Source organism: Vicia villosa, unplaced genomic scaffold (genome assembly GCF_029867415.1).
Source record: "Vicia villosa cultivar HV-30 ecotype Madison, WI unplaced genomic scaffold, Vvil1.0 ctg.003032F_1_1, whole genome shotgun sequence".
Lineage (NCBI taxonomy): Eukaryota > Viridiplantae > Streptophyta > Magnoliopsida > Fabales > Fabaceae > Vicia > Vicia villosa.
The window spans coordinates 121,798-143,132 of record NW_026706096.1 but is presented as its reverse complement, the minus strand read 5'-3'; the positions used below and the strand labels follow the sequence as shown (position 1 = coordinate 143,132).

General features: G+C 35.9%; 2 protein-coding genes across 7 annotated transcripts; one reads left to right on the top strand and one right to left on the bottom strand.

The window, feature by feature from the left end:
• Positions 1-600: 600 nt before the first annotated feature.
• On the bottom strand, positions 601-5,779 carry LOC131640290 (uncharacterized). Its single transcript, XM_058910698.1, has 2 exons — positions 5,612-5,779; positions 601-834 (listed from the first exon to the last, which is right to left on the bottom strand). Exons 1-2 carry the CDS (start codon positions 5,777-5,779, stop codon positions 601-603), a joined length of 402 nt encoding a protein of 133 aa, XP_058766681.1.
• Positions 5,780-6,358: 579 nt separating this feature from the next.
• LOC131640292 (pentatricopeptide repeat-containing protein At3g62470, mitochondrial-like) lies at positions 6,359-21,092 on the top strand. 6 transcript variants are annotated; one of them, XM_058910704.1, is made up of 8 exons: positions 6,359-10,395; positions 10,493-10,539; positions 18,567-18,621; positions 18,994-19,103; positions 19,492-19,569; positions 19,662-20,165; positions 20,425-20,619; positions 20,900-21,092. In XM_058910704.1, exon 1 carries the CDS (start codon positions 6,496-6,498, stop codon positions 8,368-8,370), a length of 1,875 nt encoding a protein of 624 aa, XP_058766687.1. In that variant the 5' UTR covers positions 6,359-6,495; the 3' UTR covers positions 8,371-10,395; positions 10,493-10,539; positions 18,567-18,621; positions 18,994-19,103; positions 19,492-19,569; positions 19,662-20,165; positions 20,425-20,619; positions 20,900-21,092. The 6 variants fall into 6 exon arrangements, with proteins under 6 accessions (XP_058766687.1, XP_058766684.1, XP_058766685.1 ...); XM_058910701.1 differs by having other exon boundaries at positions 19,180-19,569; XM_058910702.1 differs by having other exon boundaries at positions 18,994-19,569; positions 19,662-19,757; positions 20,009-20,165.
• Positions 21,093-21,335: the final 243 nt, after the last annotated feature.

The following is a 21,335-nucleotide window of genomic DNA, read 5'->3' as shown; positions in this document are numbered from 1 at the left end:
TACCCATTTATAGAGTCATACATAGAATCATTATATCAAGTTAGATTTCACACAATTTATGGATTATTATACCAATTCCACAACAAAACTCATGAAATAGTAATCTCCCAACCTAAAATCATGCATTTTCTAACCCCACGTACATTACCCAAATATATCTACCTATAATCACTTGGATTCACACCCTTACCTTGAGTCTCTAGTCCTTCTTCTTCAAGAATCTTCAATTTCCTCTCTTTTCTCTTCTTTCTTCTATTCTCTTTCTCTCTAGCCTCTTTTCTTTCTTTTTCCCCAAAAATTGTTATGTCTCTAAAATCCTAGTTTTCCTTACTAACTCATTTTAACATATTGGGCTTAACCCACCTAATTCTATATTCTAATTAATTAAGCCCATTACTAGATATATACTAGTATTCACATACTCACTTAATTAATTAAATAACACACACATATTCAATTAATCACCAAAACATAACAAAAATTAATTATCACACAAATAATAATTAATGACATAAACACCTAATAATTAAATAAGGAAATAAAAATCGGGTCGTTAAAACTCTCACCCACTTAAAATATTTTCGTCCTTGAAAATTTACCTTAAGCAAACAAATCAGGATAAGAATCTTTCATCTTTCTCTCTAGCTCCCACGTCACATTTCCTCCAGCCGGTCCACCCCAAACGACCTTCACCAAAGCGATCTCTTTACCTTGGAGTTGTTTCACCTCTCTATCTTCTATCTGCATAGTTAATGACTCCACGGTTAAATTATCTTTAACCCTAACATCATCTAATTTGACAACATGCGAAGGATCCGCAATGTATCTCCTAACCTAAGACACGTGAAACACATCATGAAGGTTAGATAGTGACGGCGGTAATGCGATCCAATATGCCACCTCACCTACCCTCCCGGTAATCTGATACGGACCAATAAAATGCAGCATCAACGTACGCGACTTCAAAACTCTACCAACACCCGTTACTAGAGTAACTCTAAAAAACACATGATCATCCTTTTCAAACTCAAGTGCTTTCCTCCTCTTATCAGGGTAACTCTTCTGACGACTATGAGAAATCTTCATCTTTTCTCTAATTAACTTAATCTTATCAGGAGTCTCTTGAACAATCTCAGGTCCAACCACAACACTCTCTCCAGGTTCATACCAACATAAAGGAGTCCTACACCTTCGACCATACAAAGTTTTAAAAGGTTCCATTCCAATACTAGAATGGAAACTGTTATTATACGTGAACTCAATCAACGGCAAATAGCTATCCCAAGCTCCTCCTTGTTCCAAAACACAAGCCCTCAAAAGATCCTCAAGCGACTGAATCGTCCTCTCAGTCTGACCATCAGTTTGTGGATGATAAGCCGAACTCAAACGCAACTTAGTACCCAAAGCACTTTGCAAACCTTCCCAAAATCTAGAAGTAAACCGTGAATCTCTATACGAAACAATACTCGACAGAATACCATGCAAACTCACAATCTTCTCAATGTACAACTTTGCAAGTCTCTCTATCAGATAATCCATCCTCGTTAGAATAAAGTGAGCAGATTTCGTCAATCTATCCCCAATAACCCAAATCGCTTTACAATTACTCGACGTTCTCGGCAAACCTGAAACAAAATCCATAGAAATGCTATCCCACTTCCACTCAGGAATGGATAACGGTTGCATCAAACCAGACGGTTTCTGATGTTCAATCTTGGACTTCTGACAAATCAAACAAGAATACACTAATTCTGCTATATCCTTCTTTGTACCTTGCCACCAAAATAACTTCCTCAAATCTTGATGCATTTTAGTAGCTCCAGGATGAATACTCAAACCACTTCGATGCCCTTCATCCAAAATCCTCTTCTTTAAATATGAAACATCAGGAATACAAACGCGATCATGACATCTCATGACACCATTCTCATCAATCCGAAAATCACCGCCCTTTCTTTGATTAATCAATGTCATCTTGTCAACCAATTTCAAATCTAATTTCTGACCTTCTCGAATCTCATCAAGAATACAACAAGTAAGCTTCAACATATCAATCTTAACACATGAAGACGTCTCTTCGCAAACCAAATTCAAATCGTAAAATTGTTTCAACAATTCCAATTCTCAAATCATCAACATAGACGTATGCAATGATTTCTACTCAATGCATCTGCTACAACATTAGCTTTTCCAGGATGGTAATTCAAGCCAAAATCATAGTCTTTCAAGAATTCCATCCATCTTCTTTGCCTCATATTCAACTCTTTATGATCAAACAAATACTTCAAACTCTTGTGATCACTATACACATCAAATCTCGACCCAAGCAAATAATGCCTCCAAAGTTTCAAAACAAACACAATGATGACCAACTCTAAATCATGCATCGGATAACTCCTCTCATGAATTTTAAGTTGCCTTGAAGCATAAGCTACCACTTGTCCTTTCTACATCAACACACCTCCCAAACTCATCAAAGAAGCATCACAATACACAATAAACGGTTCCAACGGATCCGGCAAAATCAAAATAGGAGCGGTTGTCAATCTTCTCTTAAGCTCTTGGAAATTAGCTTCACATTGTGAAGTCCAAATAAAAGCTTGACCCTTCCTAGTCAATTGCATCAACGACAAAGATAGCTTAAAAAATCCCTCAATGAACTTCCTATAATAACCGGTCAAACCAAGAAAACTTCTAATCTCAGAAACAGATTTCGGAGTTTCCCATTGAGATACAGCCTCAATCTTTGACGGATCAACCGAAATACCTCCACCCAAAATCACATGACCAAGGAAACTCACTTCCTTCAACCAAAATTCGCACTTAGAAAGTTTCGCAAACAGCTTCATCTTTTTCAGCACAGATAAAACAATCCTCAAATGCTCAGCATGATCGTCTTCACTCTTGGAATAGATCAAAATATCATCGATAAACACAATCACAAACTTATCAAGATATTCATGAAAAATCTATTCATATACTCCATGAATACACCAGGTGCATTAGTCACACCGAAAGGCATAATAGAATACTCATAGTGTCCATACCTTGTTCTAAAAGCAGTTTTCTGAATATCCTCCGCCTTCACACAAATCTGATGATACCCAGATCTCAAATCAATCTTGATAAACACACAAGCTCCAACCAATTGATCCATCAAATCATCAATCCTCGGATGTGGATACTTGTTCTTAATTGTCACTTTGTTCAGTTGTCTATAATCAACACAAAGTCTCATAGAACCTTCCTTCTTCTTAACCAACAAAACAGGCGCACCCCACGGTGTCACACTCGGACGAATAAACTTCTTCTCAAGTAAATCCTCAAGTTGACTCTTCAAATCTTTCAACTCAGAAGCAGACATCCGATATGGAGCCATTGAAACAGGACTAGTTTCAGGAACTAAATCAATCGAAAACTCCACTTCACATTCCGGCGGTAAATCACTTATATCTTCCTTAACATCTGTTTCAGGAAAAATAATTTTCTTGTCAAAACAGTTGATATAGACACAATTAAACTCCAACCAGTTCATACCCAAAATCATATCAAGTTGCTCTAACGCAAGAAAAACTAATTCAATTCTGAAATCTCTACCAAAGATACTCAATGGAGAATTCGAACACACAAAAGAAGTAGAAACAAAACCCATAGCAGGTGTATCAATAACCATACTTCTACGCATATCAGACAACACAAGATTTAACCTCAAAGCACAATCCAAAGAAATGAAAGAATACGTTACACCAGTATCAATAATAGCAACTAAAGGTGTACCATTAATAAAGCACGTGCCTCATATTAGCCTATCATCAGCAATGGTCTCAGCACCAGGCAATGCAAACACTTTCCCTTTCACTTGCTCCTTCTTCGGTTTGTCACACTTGGTACTAATGTGCTCTTGCTCACCACAGTTGTAACAAGTCACATTTGAACCAACTCCACACTTATTAGCCTTGTGACCCGCCTTGCCACACTTGAAACATGTCACTTCAACCTTTGCATAATCCATAACACGATGTCCCTCAATAATTAAATAAGGAAATAAAAATCAGGTCGTTACAATATCAGCCAACACCTTGACGCTCATGTAAGTGACTATTGAAAATGAAAGGTATTTTAGGATTAAAAATGTGTGAACATTCATGTAGTGTTTTTACCAATTTTTTATAACATGTTTCTACGATTTTGACTAAATTTTGGTCTTCAATAATGTATGTTTATGTTATAGGATGTCTTAATAAGTGTTTCATTTTATAAAACACGAATATAAAAAAATATATAATATTTTAAAAATGATTTTGGAAAATCTATTTTAAAAAATCCAAAGAAAAAATCTATTTTTTTAAAAGCTGAAACAAACTGACCCATAATTAGGAAGATGACGTCCTCGATCACAGTAGTGACACCATCATTTAGTGATAATCTAATCTAACGTTCTGTAGAGTTTTTAGTCGTTGAAGTTTTTAAAACTTTTTTCATTTGGTTGAATCAAATCTAGTTAGACCTAGAGCCCGTTCGTTTCAGCTTTAAAAAATGGATTTTTTTCTTTGTATATTTGAAAATAGATTTTTCAAAACCGTTTTTTAAAATATTACAATTTTTTATATTCGTTTTTCTAAAATAAAACACTAATTTTGACATCCTATAACATAAACATACATTATTGAAAACCAAAACTTAATCAAAATCGCAATTTTTTCAAAAAGTTGTATTTCAAAAATGATTTTTATGAAAATCTATTTGAAATAGCTTCAAAATTAAGTTATTTTTTGAAATTTTGATATTCAATTTTTTTCCCATAAATAGATGAAATACCTAAAATCACATTTTAAGAATAACTACTTAACCAAAATTTTCATTTGAAATCTTTATAAAAAAATTCTTTGTAAATTTTTTTTTCACAAAATTATGTAACACTATAAAATATTTTTTAAAAAAACCAAAAGAAACTGCCCCTCAGAATGTATTTGTTATATATATATATATATATATATATATATATATATATATATATATATATATATATATATATATATATATATATATATATATATATATATATATAATTGTGTGTAATAATTTTTGAAAAGAATATTTTTATATTAAAAATAAATAAAAGTTTTGATTAGTTTTTGAAAAAAATAATTCTAAAATGGAAAGAGAGAAATACAACTTTTTATAAGTTTTTATTTTGAAAAACCTTCTTATAAGTTAAATAAACATTTTACTTATTTTTTTTATATATTTCTAAAAATAAAATTTAAATTATTTATATCAAAATCAATATATTTTTTTTTAAATCTACACCTAATAGGATCTATTATGCTATTACAAAAATTAATCCAAAAGTATTGAATTTCACCTGCTACATCCAAGTACGATAAATCGGGCCAAACAAGAAAATTATACCCCGTACCCCTACATTTATCCCAATACCCCTACAATTTTAAAAAAATCTCAATTTTGTCCTTTTTAACTTTTCTTTTTTATTTTTTTTTCAATTTTACTGAACCGGATAACCCAGGGGTGGGTGTTCCGGTTCTTTTTTTTTTCAATTTTACTGAACCGGATATCCCAGGGGTGGGTGTTCCGGTTCCTGTTTCTTCACCTTATTCTTCTTACTATCACCGTTCCTAATCGCGTTGATCGGCGATTTCATGAAATTGAACTGAAGAACGCCGCTGCGTGATTGTTCTTCTCCATCCTCTTCATCATTATCGTTACCGTCACGCTCTTGTTTGTTCTTTGATGACTTTCTACTCCACCACGCCGGCATTCTAAAACGGTTATTATTTCTTCTTTTTTCCACAGATAGAAGAGGAAAAAATAGCAATAACAGTTATAGTATATGAAGTAGAGAAGAAGAAGAGAGAGAAAGGGTTTATATTAAGATGAATGATGATGACTAATAAGGTGAAGAAAACGACAAAAGGAGGAGGGACCATACAGCTAAGAAGGAATAAGGAGGAGGGACCATACAGATAAAAACAAATGTGTATTGGTTTGGTTTGGTGGTGTTACCAGTAGTAGGAACGAAATGTGTATTGGTTCGGTTCAGGAAGAAACAACAACAACTTCTCTTTTTTGAAAAAAGAACCGGAACACCCAATTCTGGGATATCCGGTTCAGTAAAATTGAAAAAAAAATGAACCGGAACACCCACCCCTGGGATATCCGGTTCAGTAAAATTGAAAAAAAAAAAAGGAACCGGAACACCCACCCCTGGGTTATCCGGTTCAGTAAAATTGGAAAAAAAAATTAAAAAAAAATTAAAAATTTAATAAGGACAAAATTGGGATTTTTTTAAAATTGTAGGGGTATTGGAATAAATGTAGGGGTACGGGGTATAATTTTCGCCAAACAATTGAAAGGTGTAACAGACATTTGCAGGGCCCATCAATGGTTACCCAATCAACCTTACTGTCACCGTATCAGATCTCATCCCTTCATCGCCTTCTCTTCTTCTCCGCACAGTAGTTAAATGGAACTTCAATGATTCTCCATATACGACACAAAGTCACAACCTTAATCTCCAAGATTCAATTTACAACGTTCGTAGATTCCACACTTCCACATGGCCCCCACAGTAACCTCACCGCTACCCAGTTTCTTCAGAGACAACCAAATGGATACCAAAGAAGAAGAGGAAAAGAGCAAATGCGCTTGCCTTGTGGTAGCTCTATGCCCTTGTCTCGTTTGTTTCATTCTTCTCTTAATTGTTCTTTCCATCATTCTTGTTTTCAAATTCCATTTTCTCTGTCACACGCCTCTTCATTACTGGTTTTACAAGAAAAAATGCTGATTTTTAAGTTACCCATTTGTGGTTATCAAGGAAAGTTTATGTTTTTGGATGATTCTAGGTCGTTTTGTAGTGTTAGTGGGGTTAGTGAGGCTGAATCTGATAGTGAAGGTGGTGTGAATAGTGGGACATTTGCAGATCCAGATGAGGTTGAGAGGGTATGCAAGGTGATCGATGAATTGTTTGCTTTAGATAGGAACATGGAGGCTGTTCTTGATGAGTGTGGTGTTATGTTATCACATGATTTGGTTGTTGATGTGTTGCATAGGTTTAAACATGCTAGGAAGCCGGCTTTTAGATTCTTTTGTTGGGCGGGGAAAAGGCCTGGTTTTGAACATGATTCAAGGACGTATAACTCGATGATGAGTATTTTAGGGAAGACTAGACAGTTTGAAACCATGGTGGCGTTGCTTGAGGAAATGGGTGAGAAGGGTTTTTTGACAATGGAGACTTTCGCGATTGCTATTAAGGCGTTTGCGTCGGCTAAGGAAAGGAAAAAAGCTGTCGGGGTCTTTGATATGATGAAGAAGTATAAGATTAAAGTCGGTGTTGATGCGGTTAATTTCTTGCTTGATGGTCTTGGTGCGGCCAAGCTTGTTAAAGAAGCGCAAGTTGTTTTTGAAAAGCTTAGAGATAGATTTGTTCCCAATTTACAAACTTATACTATACTTCTTGATGGTTGGTGCAAGGTTCGAAACTTGTTGGAAGCAGGGAGGGTGTGGAATGAGATGATTGACAAAGGATTTACGCCGGATATTGTTACACATAATATTATGCTTCAAGGGTTGTTAAGATGTCAGAAGAAGTCGGATAGCATTAAGTTGTTTGAAGTCATGAAAGCCAAAGGTCCATTGCCTAACGTTCGCAGTTATACGATTTTGATACAGGACTTGTGCAAACGAAATATGATGCGGGAAGCTGTTGATTATTTTAACGAAATGGTGGATCGCGGGTGTCAACCTGACGCTGCACTTTACACTTGTTTGATCACTGGGTTCGGGAGGCAGAGGAAAATGGACACGGTATATGATCTTCTGAAGGAAATGCGCGAAAGAGGTTATCCGCCTGACGGAAGGACATACAACGCTTTGATAAAACTGATGGTAAGCCAACATATGCCGGATGATGCGGTGAGAGTATACAAGAAAATGATTCAGAGTGGCAACGAACCAACAATTCACACATACAATATGATAATGAAATCCTATTTTGCGACAAAGAATTACGAGATGGGCCGAGCTGTTTGGGATGAGATGCGTCACAAGGGGTGTTGTCCTGATGATAACACCTACACTTTATTCATTGGTGGGCTTATAAGACAAGGCAGGCCAGATGAGGCATGTAAATATATTGAAGAAATGATGGAGAAAGGGATGAAAGCTCCTCAGCTTGATTATAACAAGTTTGGTGCTGATTTTTCAAAGTATGGGAATCCTGTCATCCTCGAGGAGTTAGCTCGAAAGATGAATTTTGCTGGTAAGTTTGAAGTGTCTAATGTCTTAGCCAGTTGGGTTGATATGATGAAGAACAACTCAAAGAGACAAGAGGCTAGAGAATCTTTTAGGTAGTTTTTATGATTACTTGATTCATTTACTTGTTGGTTTGCAAAAAAAACCTTGTGTCCTGGGATGTTAGAGAAAAACAACTCCTTTGAACTACCGGGTCATTTTCGTTGAATTCTAGTTTTTGTGTAAAATAGTTTTATGTAACACCCAACTCCTCCCCAGCCCTGAAAAAATTATTATTAAGCTTTTACTTTTGTACATAGCTTTTGGTTGAAACTTATAAACCAATGTTATGTAATAGCCTGTACTGGTTTGAATGAAGAACTCCTAAATTATTGACATCATTTCTTCCGTTAGTAAAATTTCTATATCCCTTCGAGACTGACTTTACAAATGTTAATGCTACATTAATTGTTCCTACAGCCTTTCTAGTAATTTAGCTGAGATCTTTTGTGGGGGAATGTAATATTTTAATGGAATTTAAAATGAGTCATTTTAGTGACGGAATGTGAATGGGAGCTTGTCGAATGCCGTAAAGATGCTGCGGGATCGGGAATTCAGGTCAGCCCTAAAAGCAATAACCTTGTTAGCTTGGTTGGAATCATTCCTGGCCCTACCGGAACTCCTTACGAAGCTGGTGTTTTTCTGATTGAAATCACAATACCCGGTATTAAACTTTTTGCATTCGGTTTCTCCTTTTTTTTATATCCCCAATTATTGTTTTTTCAATTAGTGTTCCTTGTGTGACTCTTGTGATTAATGAACCTTGTTGGATTACTGAACATATTGGTTAAGTTTTACATGCGTATGACTGGAGTATTTGATTAGAGTGTTAAGTGTGCAATTCAGTGTATTGGCGGTCCGCTAAAATCTGCACCCCATCCTATTGTATCTCCTTAATAATGCATATATATTGAAATCGTTGAATTTCATTGATGACTACTGTGTTTTCCTTTTTAGTTGAGTATGACCATGGAGTATGTGCTTTGCAATGTTATATGTTCAATTAAGTGGATTAGCAGCCACCCTAGTGAATCTCCTTAACGATGCTGATCTATTGAAATCTTTGTGTTTCGTTAAGTCTACTTCGGTTTATTATCTGTTTTCTTTTTTTCTCAACCATAAAAATGCTACTTTGTTTGCTATTTTCAAGATTTTGCATATCAACATTTCCCTAAGAAATTCTTGAAAACATGAAACTAGATGGAAAGATACAAGCAAACCAAACACACTGTTCTACTTTGTTAGTGTTTAAAACTATTGCATTTTGTTACTTGTCATGCTGTTATTTTCCTGGAAATCTATAGTGTAATCCCATGATACAATTTTGGGTTTGGTTGTGGATAAGCTCTTCCAAGGCCATCCTTTATTTGTGTGTGATATACAAATTGTTTTGACATTTTATGCCAGAGTTTCAGGTGTAAGCTCTAAACCTATTAGAGAAGCTTAATATGCTAACGAGTGGACAATATTCCGTGACACTTATGCAATGAAATTTTTTGCTGAATATCAAGAGAGACGAAATATTTCTTAGGCTAAGTGGATTTTAGATTGATTTCTTTTTCATATGTTAAACCTTTTATGCGGTGTTGTTAGTTTGAATTTTTCTTTTTGTTGCTTTTGTTTTCTAAGGGATGTCTTGTCAACTACCTAACTAAGAATAAGACATGCCACCAAACACCCTAAATTACCCTTAATGAAAAAAATAATTGCTCTTAAGAAAGCCCCTTTTTGTAATTTGCTAAATCGAAATTTTATTTCCACCAATCACACTTAACCATTCCTCCAAGTGGTACACATATTTCTCATTTTTCACTTTTTCCATCCATCTCATTTGAAAAGTCTCATTTTCCCTCACTTTTCTCTTTCTTCCTCATTATCTCTTCAGAAACCCTAGCAGTTTCCTCACTTTTCCCTTTCACCATCAAAATTTTCACTATCTCTCTCGTCTAAAAAAACAGCTCCTCCATCTTCTATCCATTCAAAACAACATCGTCCATGCTCTCTCGTCATCTCATCAGATCCGGTAACCTTCGCACTCCCTTCAGAGCAGAATACCACCGCCGGTTCAGATGTCCCAGCCGTAAGGTAACATCATTTTTCATCCCTCCCGAGTTCTTCCGTTTTACATCTTCATATGCGACACCATGATTGTTCTTTCCTTCTTGGTGTTCATTTTTTTCAGCAAGTTTTTGAAAATGCCAGCTTTACCCCTTTCTTCTCCAAATTTCTGTAAGTGCATCACATCTCTTTACTACCCTTTATCATCAAGTCTCTCTCTCAAAGAATTTTTTAATAATGTAAATTTGTGAAAGCAATTTTTGAACATTATACATCTGTAAATCTCAAAGAAGGATAAATGAAAGTTGTGAGATGGTTAAGTTGCAACGATGACAAATATGTTCGTTGATTCTCGCAGTAGTTGAAAACGATAAGGTTTATGGTTTGATTTTTTATCATTACATCTTTCTGTTAGACGCTGGCCTTAGGATCTAGAGGGGGGTGAATAGATCGTTCACAGTTTTACGGAGTTAAGCGACTTTTCAGCGGAAGTGATTCTGAATCGACTCGCGTCTATTCCGAACCACTATCGAAACGATTGTATATGTGTTTAAAAACCAGTCGAAGACTTGAGATAAGTGATAAGAGTATATGTTGCAGAATCAAAGCGTTGCTCTTATTGAAAATCAGATTAACTTTTTGTATGATGGACAATGTTTGCAATGCAGTAAGAGTGATAGAAACAAATATACAAACACTTGGTGATAATGATCAAATTGAAGGTAATTCAATGTGTGGTGGATTGTGATGTTTATGTAAGTTCTTAATTCACAATCTTAACACTCGAATCGTTGATCAATTTGCTATTATAACCAAATATGAACAGAATGTAAATGAAAAAGTAAAAGCGACAAGAACACGATATTTGTTTAGGCAGTTCGTCGATCGTCCTCGCTACGACTACGTCTGCCCCCAATTCCAAATTGAAATTGGGTAATCTTTCATTAATGTTGAAAGTAGTATATACAAAGAAGATAACAAAGCGATAAACGATAAACCAATTATGTCGATCCTTTGAATCTTCTTCCCCCTTAATCTTGAGCAAGATCAAGGTTATCCAAGAGCTTCACTTTGATTCCCTTCTGCAGTGTCTTGATTCCTTGAACTCCCCGTTCCTCAATCGTTACACTCAGCCGAATCCTCAATGAACGCCTCTTGATAAAAACCCCCAAGAACCACCCGTCGTGGAGGACAAAACCCGCAGATTTTATTCACCAACAAACCCCACAAACCTTCACCCACTAGGAATCTTCAATTCCGTTCCATGGACGTTATCGAACTCATCACTAACCCGCAACGCAAGAATGATTATGTGTAATTGTGTTGGAGATGATGAAGAACGAAGATGAGAAGCGTTTGTGTATCTTTCAGTCGTTGGTGTTGCATTGAATAATTGAACCTTTGACAATATATATGATAGCTTAACAGTTGGAGATGAGAGAAACAGAATTTTTGGCATTCTTGATCAGTTAGGTCGACCTCTTGTAGTGCTTAGGTCGACCTAGCAGAGCTTGCAGAATTTTGCTCCCAGTTAGGTCGACCTGTTTAAGGAGTAGGTCGACCAGAATCCTCTTCAAATGCATTCTGGGGATATTTTCTCAGATTAGGTCGACCTAGTCGTTGTGTAGGTCGACCTAGCAGACTGGTATGTAAATTTCATCAATTTAGGTCGACCTAGATGATGTGTGAGTCGACCTAGCAGAAGTATGTGGATTTTTCTCCATTTTAGGTCGACCTGGGTTGACAGTAGGTCGACCTAACTGCTGGTTTTCTGCATTCTTCTTGATCTGCTTGTGTTGAGTCGACCTATAAGTATAATAGATCAACCTGTACTATCATGAGTGATCAATGCTTGCTTTTCTTTGAGTTTTCTGCTTCCGCCTTGTTGATTGAATGTTTATTTGAGTTTGCCATAAATCAAAAACATCTTTGAGTGTAATCTTGTATTCACATACTCCCCCTTTTTGATGATGGCAAACCATTAGTCGAAGCTTTGGTGGTAAGTGATAAAGACTCAACAAAGCTCCCCCGTACATCCAGCATCTATCTCTCAACAAGGCAATCTCTCAACAAAGCTCCCCCGTACACTCAGCATCTATCTCCCCCTTTGTCAACATCAAAAAGAGATACAACGAAAATAGAAGAGTAACGAGAGAAACATAGATAAAATGCTAGCATTCATTAAAAAAGGTAGCCAGTTATAGCATGAGAGTCAAATGAGCAAGCGCGATATATGTATGAAGTCACTATAAGCATGTTAATTGATAGCATATTATAGTATCAATAATATTTTTGGAAGTGAACAACAATAACGTTACCGCTTTCTCAACTTTAATGGCAGCCTTTAATCAATGTGGAATGACGCCTGGCTAGATGATGAACTACCTTTATGCTAAGAAAAATGTTAGCAAGAGAGAACATATATATATATATATATATATATAAAGTAAAGGAATAATATTAAGAGAGAACAAACGTAATTAGCCCAAATTAGAGATATCGAGTATCCCTAATTCCCTACGAATGTTGAAGTATTGCTCCGTTGCTAGAGGTTTGGTGAAGATGTCAACTAGTTGCTTCTTGCTTTCTACATGTTCAAATGTAACGTCTCCTTTCTCTACATGATCTCGTAGAAAGTGATGTCTTATTTCAATATGCTTGGTACGTGAGTGTAAGACAGGATTTTTACTCAAGTTTATGGCACTTGTGTTATCGCACATGATAGGTATGCGATCAAGCTTAATACCAAAGTCAAGAAGTTGTTGCTTGAGCCATAATATTTGTGCACAGCAGCTTCCAGCAGCTACATATTCTGCCTCAGCAGTAGATAATGCAACCGATACTTGTTTCTTGCTATGCCAACTTATCAATGAATTTGAGAATAGATGACACGTTCCACTGGTGCTTTTTCTATCGGATTTGCAGCCAGCAAAATCTGAATCAGAGAATCCTACCAAATGACACTCATTTCCCTTTGGATACCATAGGCCATATGTAGTAGTTCCACGTAAGTATCGCAGAATTCTTTTGACAGCTTTCAAGTGAGATTCTTTTGGACAAGATTGATATCTTGCACACATACACACACTAAACATGATGTCTGGTCTTGAGGCAGTAAGATACAATAGTGAACCTATCATACCTCGGTATAATTTCACGTCAACCTCTTTACCTTTCTCATCTTTGTCTAGATTAGTATTTGTTGCCATAGGTGTGTCAATTTCTTTTGCTTCACTCATTCCAAATCTTTTGAGCAGCTCCGTACAGTATTTAGTTTGATTCACAAACGTTCCATGACTGAGTTGCTTGATTTGTAGGCCAAGGAAGAAATTTAGCTCACCCATGAGACTCATCTCAAATTCACTCTGCATAAGCTTAGAAAAATCTTTGACAAGTTTTGCATTAGTCGACCCAAATATAATGTCATCTACATAAATTTGGACTAAGAGAATATCTTTATCTTTTCTTTTAATAAAGAGAGTAGTGTCAACTTTACCCCTAGAGTACCCTTGACTAAGGAGAAATTTGCTCAAACGTTCGTACCAAGCTCGAGGGGCTTGTTTAAGACCGTATAGAGCACGTTTCAGCTTATAGACATGAGTTGGATACATGTAATTCTCAAAGCCGGGTGGCTGAGCAACATAGACTTCTTCATTTATATAGCCATTTAGAAAGGCACTTTTAACATCCATTTGGAATAGTTTGAAGTCTTTAGAACAAGCATAAGCAAGTAAGAGACGAATAGCTTCGAGACGTGCTACAGGAGCGTATGTCTCTTCATAATCAATACCTTCCTCTTGATTATAACCTTGGGCAACTAATCTAGCTTTGTTTCTAGTAATAACGCCGTTTTCATCAAGTTTGTTACGAAAAACCCATCTAGTGCCTATTACTTGATGAACTCCCGGATGAGGGACTAAGTCCCAAACATCATTCCGTTTAAATTGGTTTAATTCTTCTTGCATGGCCATTAGCCAATGCTCATCAAGTAATGCATCCTTAGCGTTTTTCGGCTCAACTTGTGAAACAAAAGCAAAATGATGACAGAAGTTACTTATCTTTGAGCGTGTTGTAACGCCCCTTGAGATGTCTCCTATTATGTTGTCAATTGGATGGTCTTTCACATTTGTCCAAGCCTTGGGAAGTTCTTCATTGTTTGAGATGCTTTCTTTTTCATTTTCATTGTGAGACTCATCTTTCTCTCTCTCAGCATCTTTCTTTACAATACTTTCATTCTCATCTTCCTTATCCTTGACAATGTCTTCAGTGGATGGACCTGCACCATTAAATGAAAGACCTTTCTCGACATATTTTGCATAAGATTCATCAAAAGAACACATGAACTGACTCTTCAACAATAAGTAGTAACTGAATTGAGAGAACCTATATGCCTATATGCCTTACTAGATTGAGAGTAACCCAAAAAAAAATATGCCTTCGTCCAAGTTTTAGCATATAAATGTGGTTTACTCATGTGCCATTAAACATGATATCTCTTTTCTTAATATGTTCTATTGTGCAGCCAGAATTTGTAAAAGTTACTTTGAAGTCTTTGTCGCACAATTGACTAATACTTAGGAGATTATGTTTAAGACCTTCTACTAGTAACACATCAGTTATAGTTGTGGTAGACGGGTTACCTACACTTCCTTTACCAAGTATAGCTCCCCGATTGTTGTCTCCATAGGTGACATACCCCTTTTTCTTTGCGTGGAACTCAACAAAGAGTGATATGCCTCCCGTCATGTTTCTTGAACATCCGCTATCAAGGAACCACAACCTTTCGGCAATGTCAAGACACTTTTCCTGCAAAATTAATTTAGATTGGAAGGTCCCCAATCTTCATTGGGTCCTAGGTGGTGAGTACATAAATTGTTGCACTTAGGCAACCATTGAAATACTCCTTTAGGAACTAAAATCCTCCTAAATTTGCATTTTTCAATGGTATGACCCTTTTTGCAACAATAATGACAGGTAATATAATGAGAATATGCTGTTTTGCTAGTTGATACTTTTGGTACAAAAGTGTATTTACTATATAAAGGAGTATACGATCTTTTGAACTTATTTGGATCAACCGCAAAAGTCACTTTTGGTTGTAGAGCCTTGTCTAACTTGGCTTTTAGATCTCTTACTTCTTTTTGCCAAATGTGACATGTCTCACAACCAAACCATGATGTAGGATCTATTTCAACTTTATCCTTTTGAATGTCTAGCATAGATTGTTTTAAAGCTTCCATATCCTTTTCGGTTTTCTCAACTTTTGATTCAAGATATGAAAAGATTTTCTTATTTGAGGCCAAAAGTTTGAAAGCTTTAATTGCATCTCTATGTAATTCTTCAAAATCAAGTTTTAGTTGAGAATGAGATACCTTATCTACGAGTTCAGGTTTAAGATGACTTACACGTTTCTTTTTCTTGTGTTGATGAGCCGTAAGACACAAGTTTGTCAATTCTTCTTCATCGCTTGATGAGTCTTCACTAGATGAATCACTTTCCCATGCTATGTAGGCTCTTCTAGATTTGTTGTGACCTTTGCTTTGGTTCTTCTCTTTCTCCTTCTCAAGGTATGGACAATCCGGTTTGTAGTGACCGACTTTGCCACAATTGAAGCAAGGACCTTTGATTTTTCCTTTGTTATTGTCATCTTGTTTGAACTTGTTTGATTGCTTTCTATAGTTGATCAACCCTTTGTCAGAATGTTTTGCTCCATTTTTCTTAAGGTATTTGTGGTATCTTCGCACAAACAGTTCCATTTCCTCATCATCGGAGTCTTCGTCATCACTTGTATCACTATCCTCTAGCTCTTGTCTTGAGGTCTTGGAGCTTGAAGCTTTTAGAGCTATTGACTTCTTCTCTACCTCTTTCTCCATGTTCTTCTCTTTCTTTGCCCTTTTCTCATGCATGTCAAGGCATTTAAGATGTTGTTCATGTTCTTCTAGTTTACCAAAGAGAGTAGTGATGTCTAAGGTGTTTAGATCATTTGCTTCCTTTATTGCTGTAACCTTGGGTTGCCATTCCCTGTTCAAACATCTTAAGATTTTGTTAGTAGCAACTGCATTGGAAACAGGTCTATCAAGAGAATTTAAACGATTTTTCAAGTGAACGAATCTCTTCTGCATGTTTTTGATGGATTCACCATCTTCCATGTGGAAGAGTTCGAATTCTTGAGTTAGCGTATTGATTCTAGCTAGTTTGACATCATCCGTTCCCTCGTGGGCAACTTGCAATGTGTCCCACATAGCTTTAGCTGATCTACAATGGGAAACGCGATAGTATTCATCAACTCCTAGAGCTGAGATTAGAATGTTTCTCGCTTTCCAATCGTATGCATATCTCTTTTCATCTTCAGTATCCCAAGTATTTTCTGGTTTTGGAACAACTGCACCAGCTGCATTTGTCATGGTGATCTGAAAGGGACCATTGACAATAGCTGTCCAAATGTTCCTATCAATTGCATTGATGTGGACACACATACAATCCTTCCAATAGCCATAGTTTTCACCATTGAAAACTGGAGCTCTATTGTAAGCCCCTTTAGGTCCGGAAGCCATCTTTCCAATAAGTGTTTCACGTAGCACGGAATAAACCAGAGCTCTTGATGCCACTTGTTAGACGCTGGCCTTAGGATCTAGAGGGGGGGTGAATAGATCGTTCACAGTTTTACGGAGTTAAGCGACTTTTCAGCGGAAGTGATTCTGAATCGACCCGCGTCTATTCCGAACCACTATCGAAACGATTGTATATGTGTTTAAAAACCATTCGAAGACTTGAGATAAGTGATAAGAGTATATGTTGCAGAATCAAAGCGTTGCTCTTATTGAAAATCAGATTAACTTTTTGTATGATGGACAATGTTTGCAATGCAGTAAGAGTGATAGAAACAAATATACAAACACTTGGTGATAATGATCAAATTGAAGGTAATTCAATGTGTGGTGGATTGTGATGTTTATGTAAGTTCTTAATTCACAATCTTAACACTCGAATCGTTGATCAATTTGCTATTATAACCAAATATGAACAGAATGTAAATGAAAAAGTAAAAGTGACAAGAACACGATATTTGTTTAGGCAGTTCGTCGATCGTCCTCGCTACGACTACGTCTGCCCCCAATTCCAAATTGAAATTGGGTAATCTTTCATTAATGTTGAAAGTAGTATATACAAAGAAGATAACAAAGCGATAAACGATAAACCAATTATGTCGATCCTTTGAATCTTCTTCCCCCTTAATCTTGAGCAAGATCAAGGTTATCCAAGAGCTTCACTTTGATTCCCTTCTGCAGTGTCTTGATTCCTTGAACTCCCCGTTCCTCAATCGTTACACTCAGCCGAATCCTCAATGAACGCCTCTTGATAAAAACCCCCAAGAACCACCCGTCATGGAGGACAAAACCCGCAGATTTTATTCACCAACAAACCCCACAAACCTTCACCCACTAGGAATCTTCAATTCCGTTCCATGGACGTTATCGAACTCATCACTAACCCGCAACGCAAGAATGATTATGTGTAATTGTGTTGGAGATGATGAAGAACGAAGATGAGAAGCGTTTGTGTATCTTTCAGTCGTTGGTGTTGCATTGAATAATTGAACCTTTGACAATATATATGATAGCTTAACAGTTGGAGATGAGAGAAACAGAATTTTTGGCATTCTTGATCAGTTAGGTCGACCTCTTGTAGTGCTTAGGTCGACCTAGCAGAGCTTGCAGAATTTTGCTCCCAGTTAGGTCGACCTGTTTAAGGAGTAGGTCGACCAGAATCCTCTTCAAATGCATTCTGGGGATATTTTCTCAGATTAGGTCGACCTAGTCGTTATGTAGGTCGACCTAGCAGACTGGTATGTAAATTTCATCAATTTAGGTCGACCTAGATGATGTGTGAGTCGACCTAGCAGAAGTATGTGGATTTTTCTCCATTTTAGGTCGACCTGGGTTGACAGTAGGTCGACCTAACTGCTGGTTTTCTGCATTCTTCTTGATCTGCTTGTGTTGAGTCGACCTATAAGTATAATAGATCAACCTGTACTATCATGAGTGATCAATGCTTGCTTTTCTTTGAGTTTTCTGCTTCCGCCTTGTTGATTGAATGTTTATTTGAGTTTTCCATAAATCAAAAACATCTTTGAGTGTAATCTTGTATTCACACTTTCTTTGTTTTTTGAATCTCTTTTTTTTTCCTATTGTCTTTAGATACTGCAGGGAATATAAGACCATCACCGATAGAAGGTAACTTGCACCGAAGAAGGTAACTTGCACGAATCTGTTATGAAATTGTTGTATTTTACTTAGGATATCACAAATTATGGTCTTCTGTCAGTTATTGATTGTGTTGGTTTAATAGTTTACGAATAAGTGATTGTGGTATTTTGTCGGTTATTGATTGTGTTGGTTAAATAGTTTATGAACAAGTGATTGCAACCACACTTCAGAAGCGCACAGTAAGATTGATATCTATGACTTTTTTCCAATTTTCTTTTCGTCACGGTTACTGCCAATTTTACATTTAGAATGATGCAATTTCTCAATTGTTACCAAATCATACTCAATAATACACCACTTCACGCGAGGGTGTCACAAATGTGAAGTTTGTTAATATGATAATTCATAAATATTGCAGAGAGCTTCTACTGCAGTAGAAGATGAGTTTGCTCCCACACATCCCATTCGATTAGGATTGGCTTTGAACTTCTCTGTCTTTTATTATGAAACTTTGAACTTTCCTGAAAGGTAGGCCTATTATTGTTATATAACATCACATGTCTTTGTTTCAATACTAACAGATTTATATTGCCTATTATTGCAGTGTATTTTTTTAAATGGCACTTAAATTCTACAGTGGTGTTAATAAAACAGTTGTAATTCTACGGTGGTGTTTTAGAGTGGTGCTTACAATCTGCAGTTATGACCCTGGTGCTTTGGTTTCTATTCTTGCTTTAGCATTTGATCTTTTAAGTTGTCTAGCTATTGTTTTAGGTGATTGGTTCAGTAGTGTTTAATGTGATTAGCTGTTGGTTTAGGTGATTGGTTCAGCAGTGTTTAATAATGTGATTAGTTGTTGTATTTGTGCAAATTCATTCAAAATGCAAAAAACTGTTACTAACTTTACCTTTTTTAGAACCATTATTGAAGACACACAAAGTGAAAATGCAAATGATCTATTTAAGCATTGTGTACTAAAGAAAGAGAAAGACGAGTGAGTCACTTATATTTTGTGATTATTATATCTACTGGTTGAGTTTTGCTTAGCAACATTTTTTATTTTAATATCTTCCTTTACTATCAAAGGTTCCTATGACAAGGATTCGAAAATGGGTTGCTACACGATTGAAAGATTCTCAAACACACATATGCTATGTTGACAACCTTCAATGAAGTTGATATGTAAGTTTTGTTGACTGTCAAATTGTAGCAGAAGTTTTTGAATATTGCCTCAAGCTTTAGGTTTTTTCATGTGTAAAATACACTATTATGCATTATTTGGGGATGCTTACTTTGAATTAGAATATTGGAAACCATGGGCACAATTCTTGTGGTACATAACAATCTAAATTTATGGTTACTATACTTGCAATAATTGCTTTATACAGAATAACCATTCACTCTCGTGCTGTTTGCTCTGTGTTTTATGATAGGTCTAATTTAATGAAACTTCGTACTGATTATAAGGATGCTTTTGTTGAAAAGCATGGAGCCAAATTGGGACTTAAGTCTGGATTTATCAAAGTGCTTTCAAATTATAGAATTATAGCGCTAAGGAGAAATCTTTCTTTCAGAAAAAATTATCCTCTGGTACTTACTTTGTTAGTTTCTATGTTAGGCTACTGTGAATGCACTTCAACATCAACCGATTAAAAATGTCGTCATTGATGGGGATGATATTATATACAAAGATTATATTGATATCAGCATAGCTGTTGGAACTCCAAAACTTTTATGAGTAACCTTAACCTTTACTTAATGGGCGGATTGAAGGAGCTATTTAAGTATAGATTTTCTCATTTGCATTTGTTTGACTATTATGTCATTTAAACTTTAATTTCCTTTCCAGGGACTTGTTGTGCCAGTTATTCGAAATGCTGATACAATGAACCTTGCGGACATAGAAAAATAGATCAATACTTTTGCAAAGAAGGCTAATGCTGGAACTTTATCAATTGATCAGATGACTGGAGGCACTCTAACAATATCCAATGGTGGTGTTTATGGCAGCCTTTTAAGTACCCCTATTATCAACCCTCCTCAGGTTGGCAATCTCTTTCTGTCTTTGATCTTATAGTTCTATTAAACCTAACTGACATTCTGGATGAAAGCAAGCATTGTTTCATATTTTCCAAAATCAAGAGATTCAAAGTCATTCTGCAGCACTGTTCTACATCATTCTGATGTCCCTCATATATTTTTTTTTTGTTTTACTTCATCAATGACAGTTTGTTTTTCATGCCATTAGCTTTTTATGATCATAACAATTTTATTATTTAAGTTTGTTTCATTACTTTGATTTAGTCTACACTCTAAATTATCAGGAAAAGTTGATGCATTATTTAGCAGATGATAGTCAAGACCTGCAGAATGCAATACCATAAAACAACAAGTCTTAAAAACAAGTGTTCAAGTAACAAGATCAGGGTGATTCCATTTAAAATACAATGAATAAAATGTATGTCACTTGCAACATATTAAAAATAATGTGGTTCTATCACCTTATTTTTCTATCAACATATTGCAAATAATCTGATTTTGTCAACTAATTTTCCAGCTTGCTAGGTTGATATGGGTTGTAATATTTAATTCATGTTTTCTTTTTCTTAAATTTGATAAAGGTTCAAATATTTGATCATTGAAGCAAATGGATACTTCATATATATTTTGATAATAATAACAATAGTTTCTCTATATCCCAATCTAACCATGCTACAAGTTATTTGTTGATATTATACTCTAAATATGATGCAAGTTATC

Excerpts from the sequence above, each read along its gene's own strand:
- LOC131640292 (XM_058910706.1), top strand. The coding sequence starts at position 6,496 with ATGATTCTCCATATACGACACAAAGTCACAACCTTAATCTCCAAGATT.
- LOC131640290 (XM_058910698.1), bottom strand. The coding sequence starts at position 5,779 with ATGCCGGCGTGGTGGAGTAGAAAGTCATCAAAGAACAAACAAGAGCGT. Across the intron at positions 835-5,611 it reads GTGATAGTAAGAAGAATAAG|GTTAGGAGATACATTGCGGA; the intron begins GTGAAGAAACAG and ends CACGTGTCTTAG.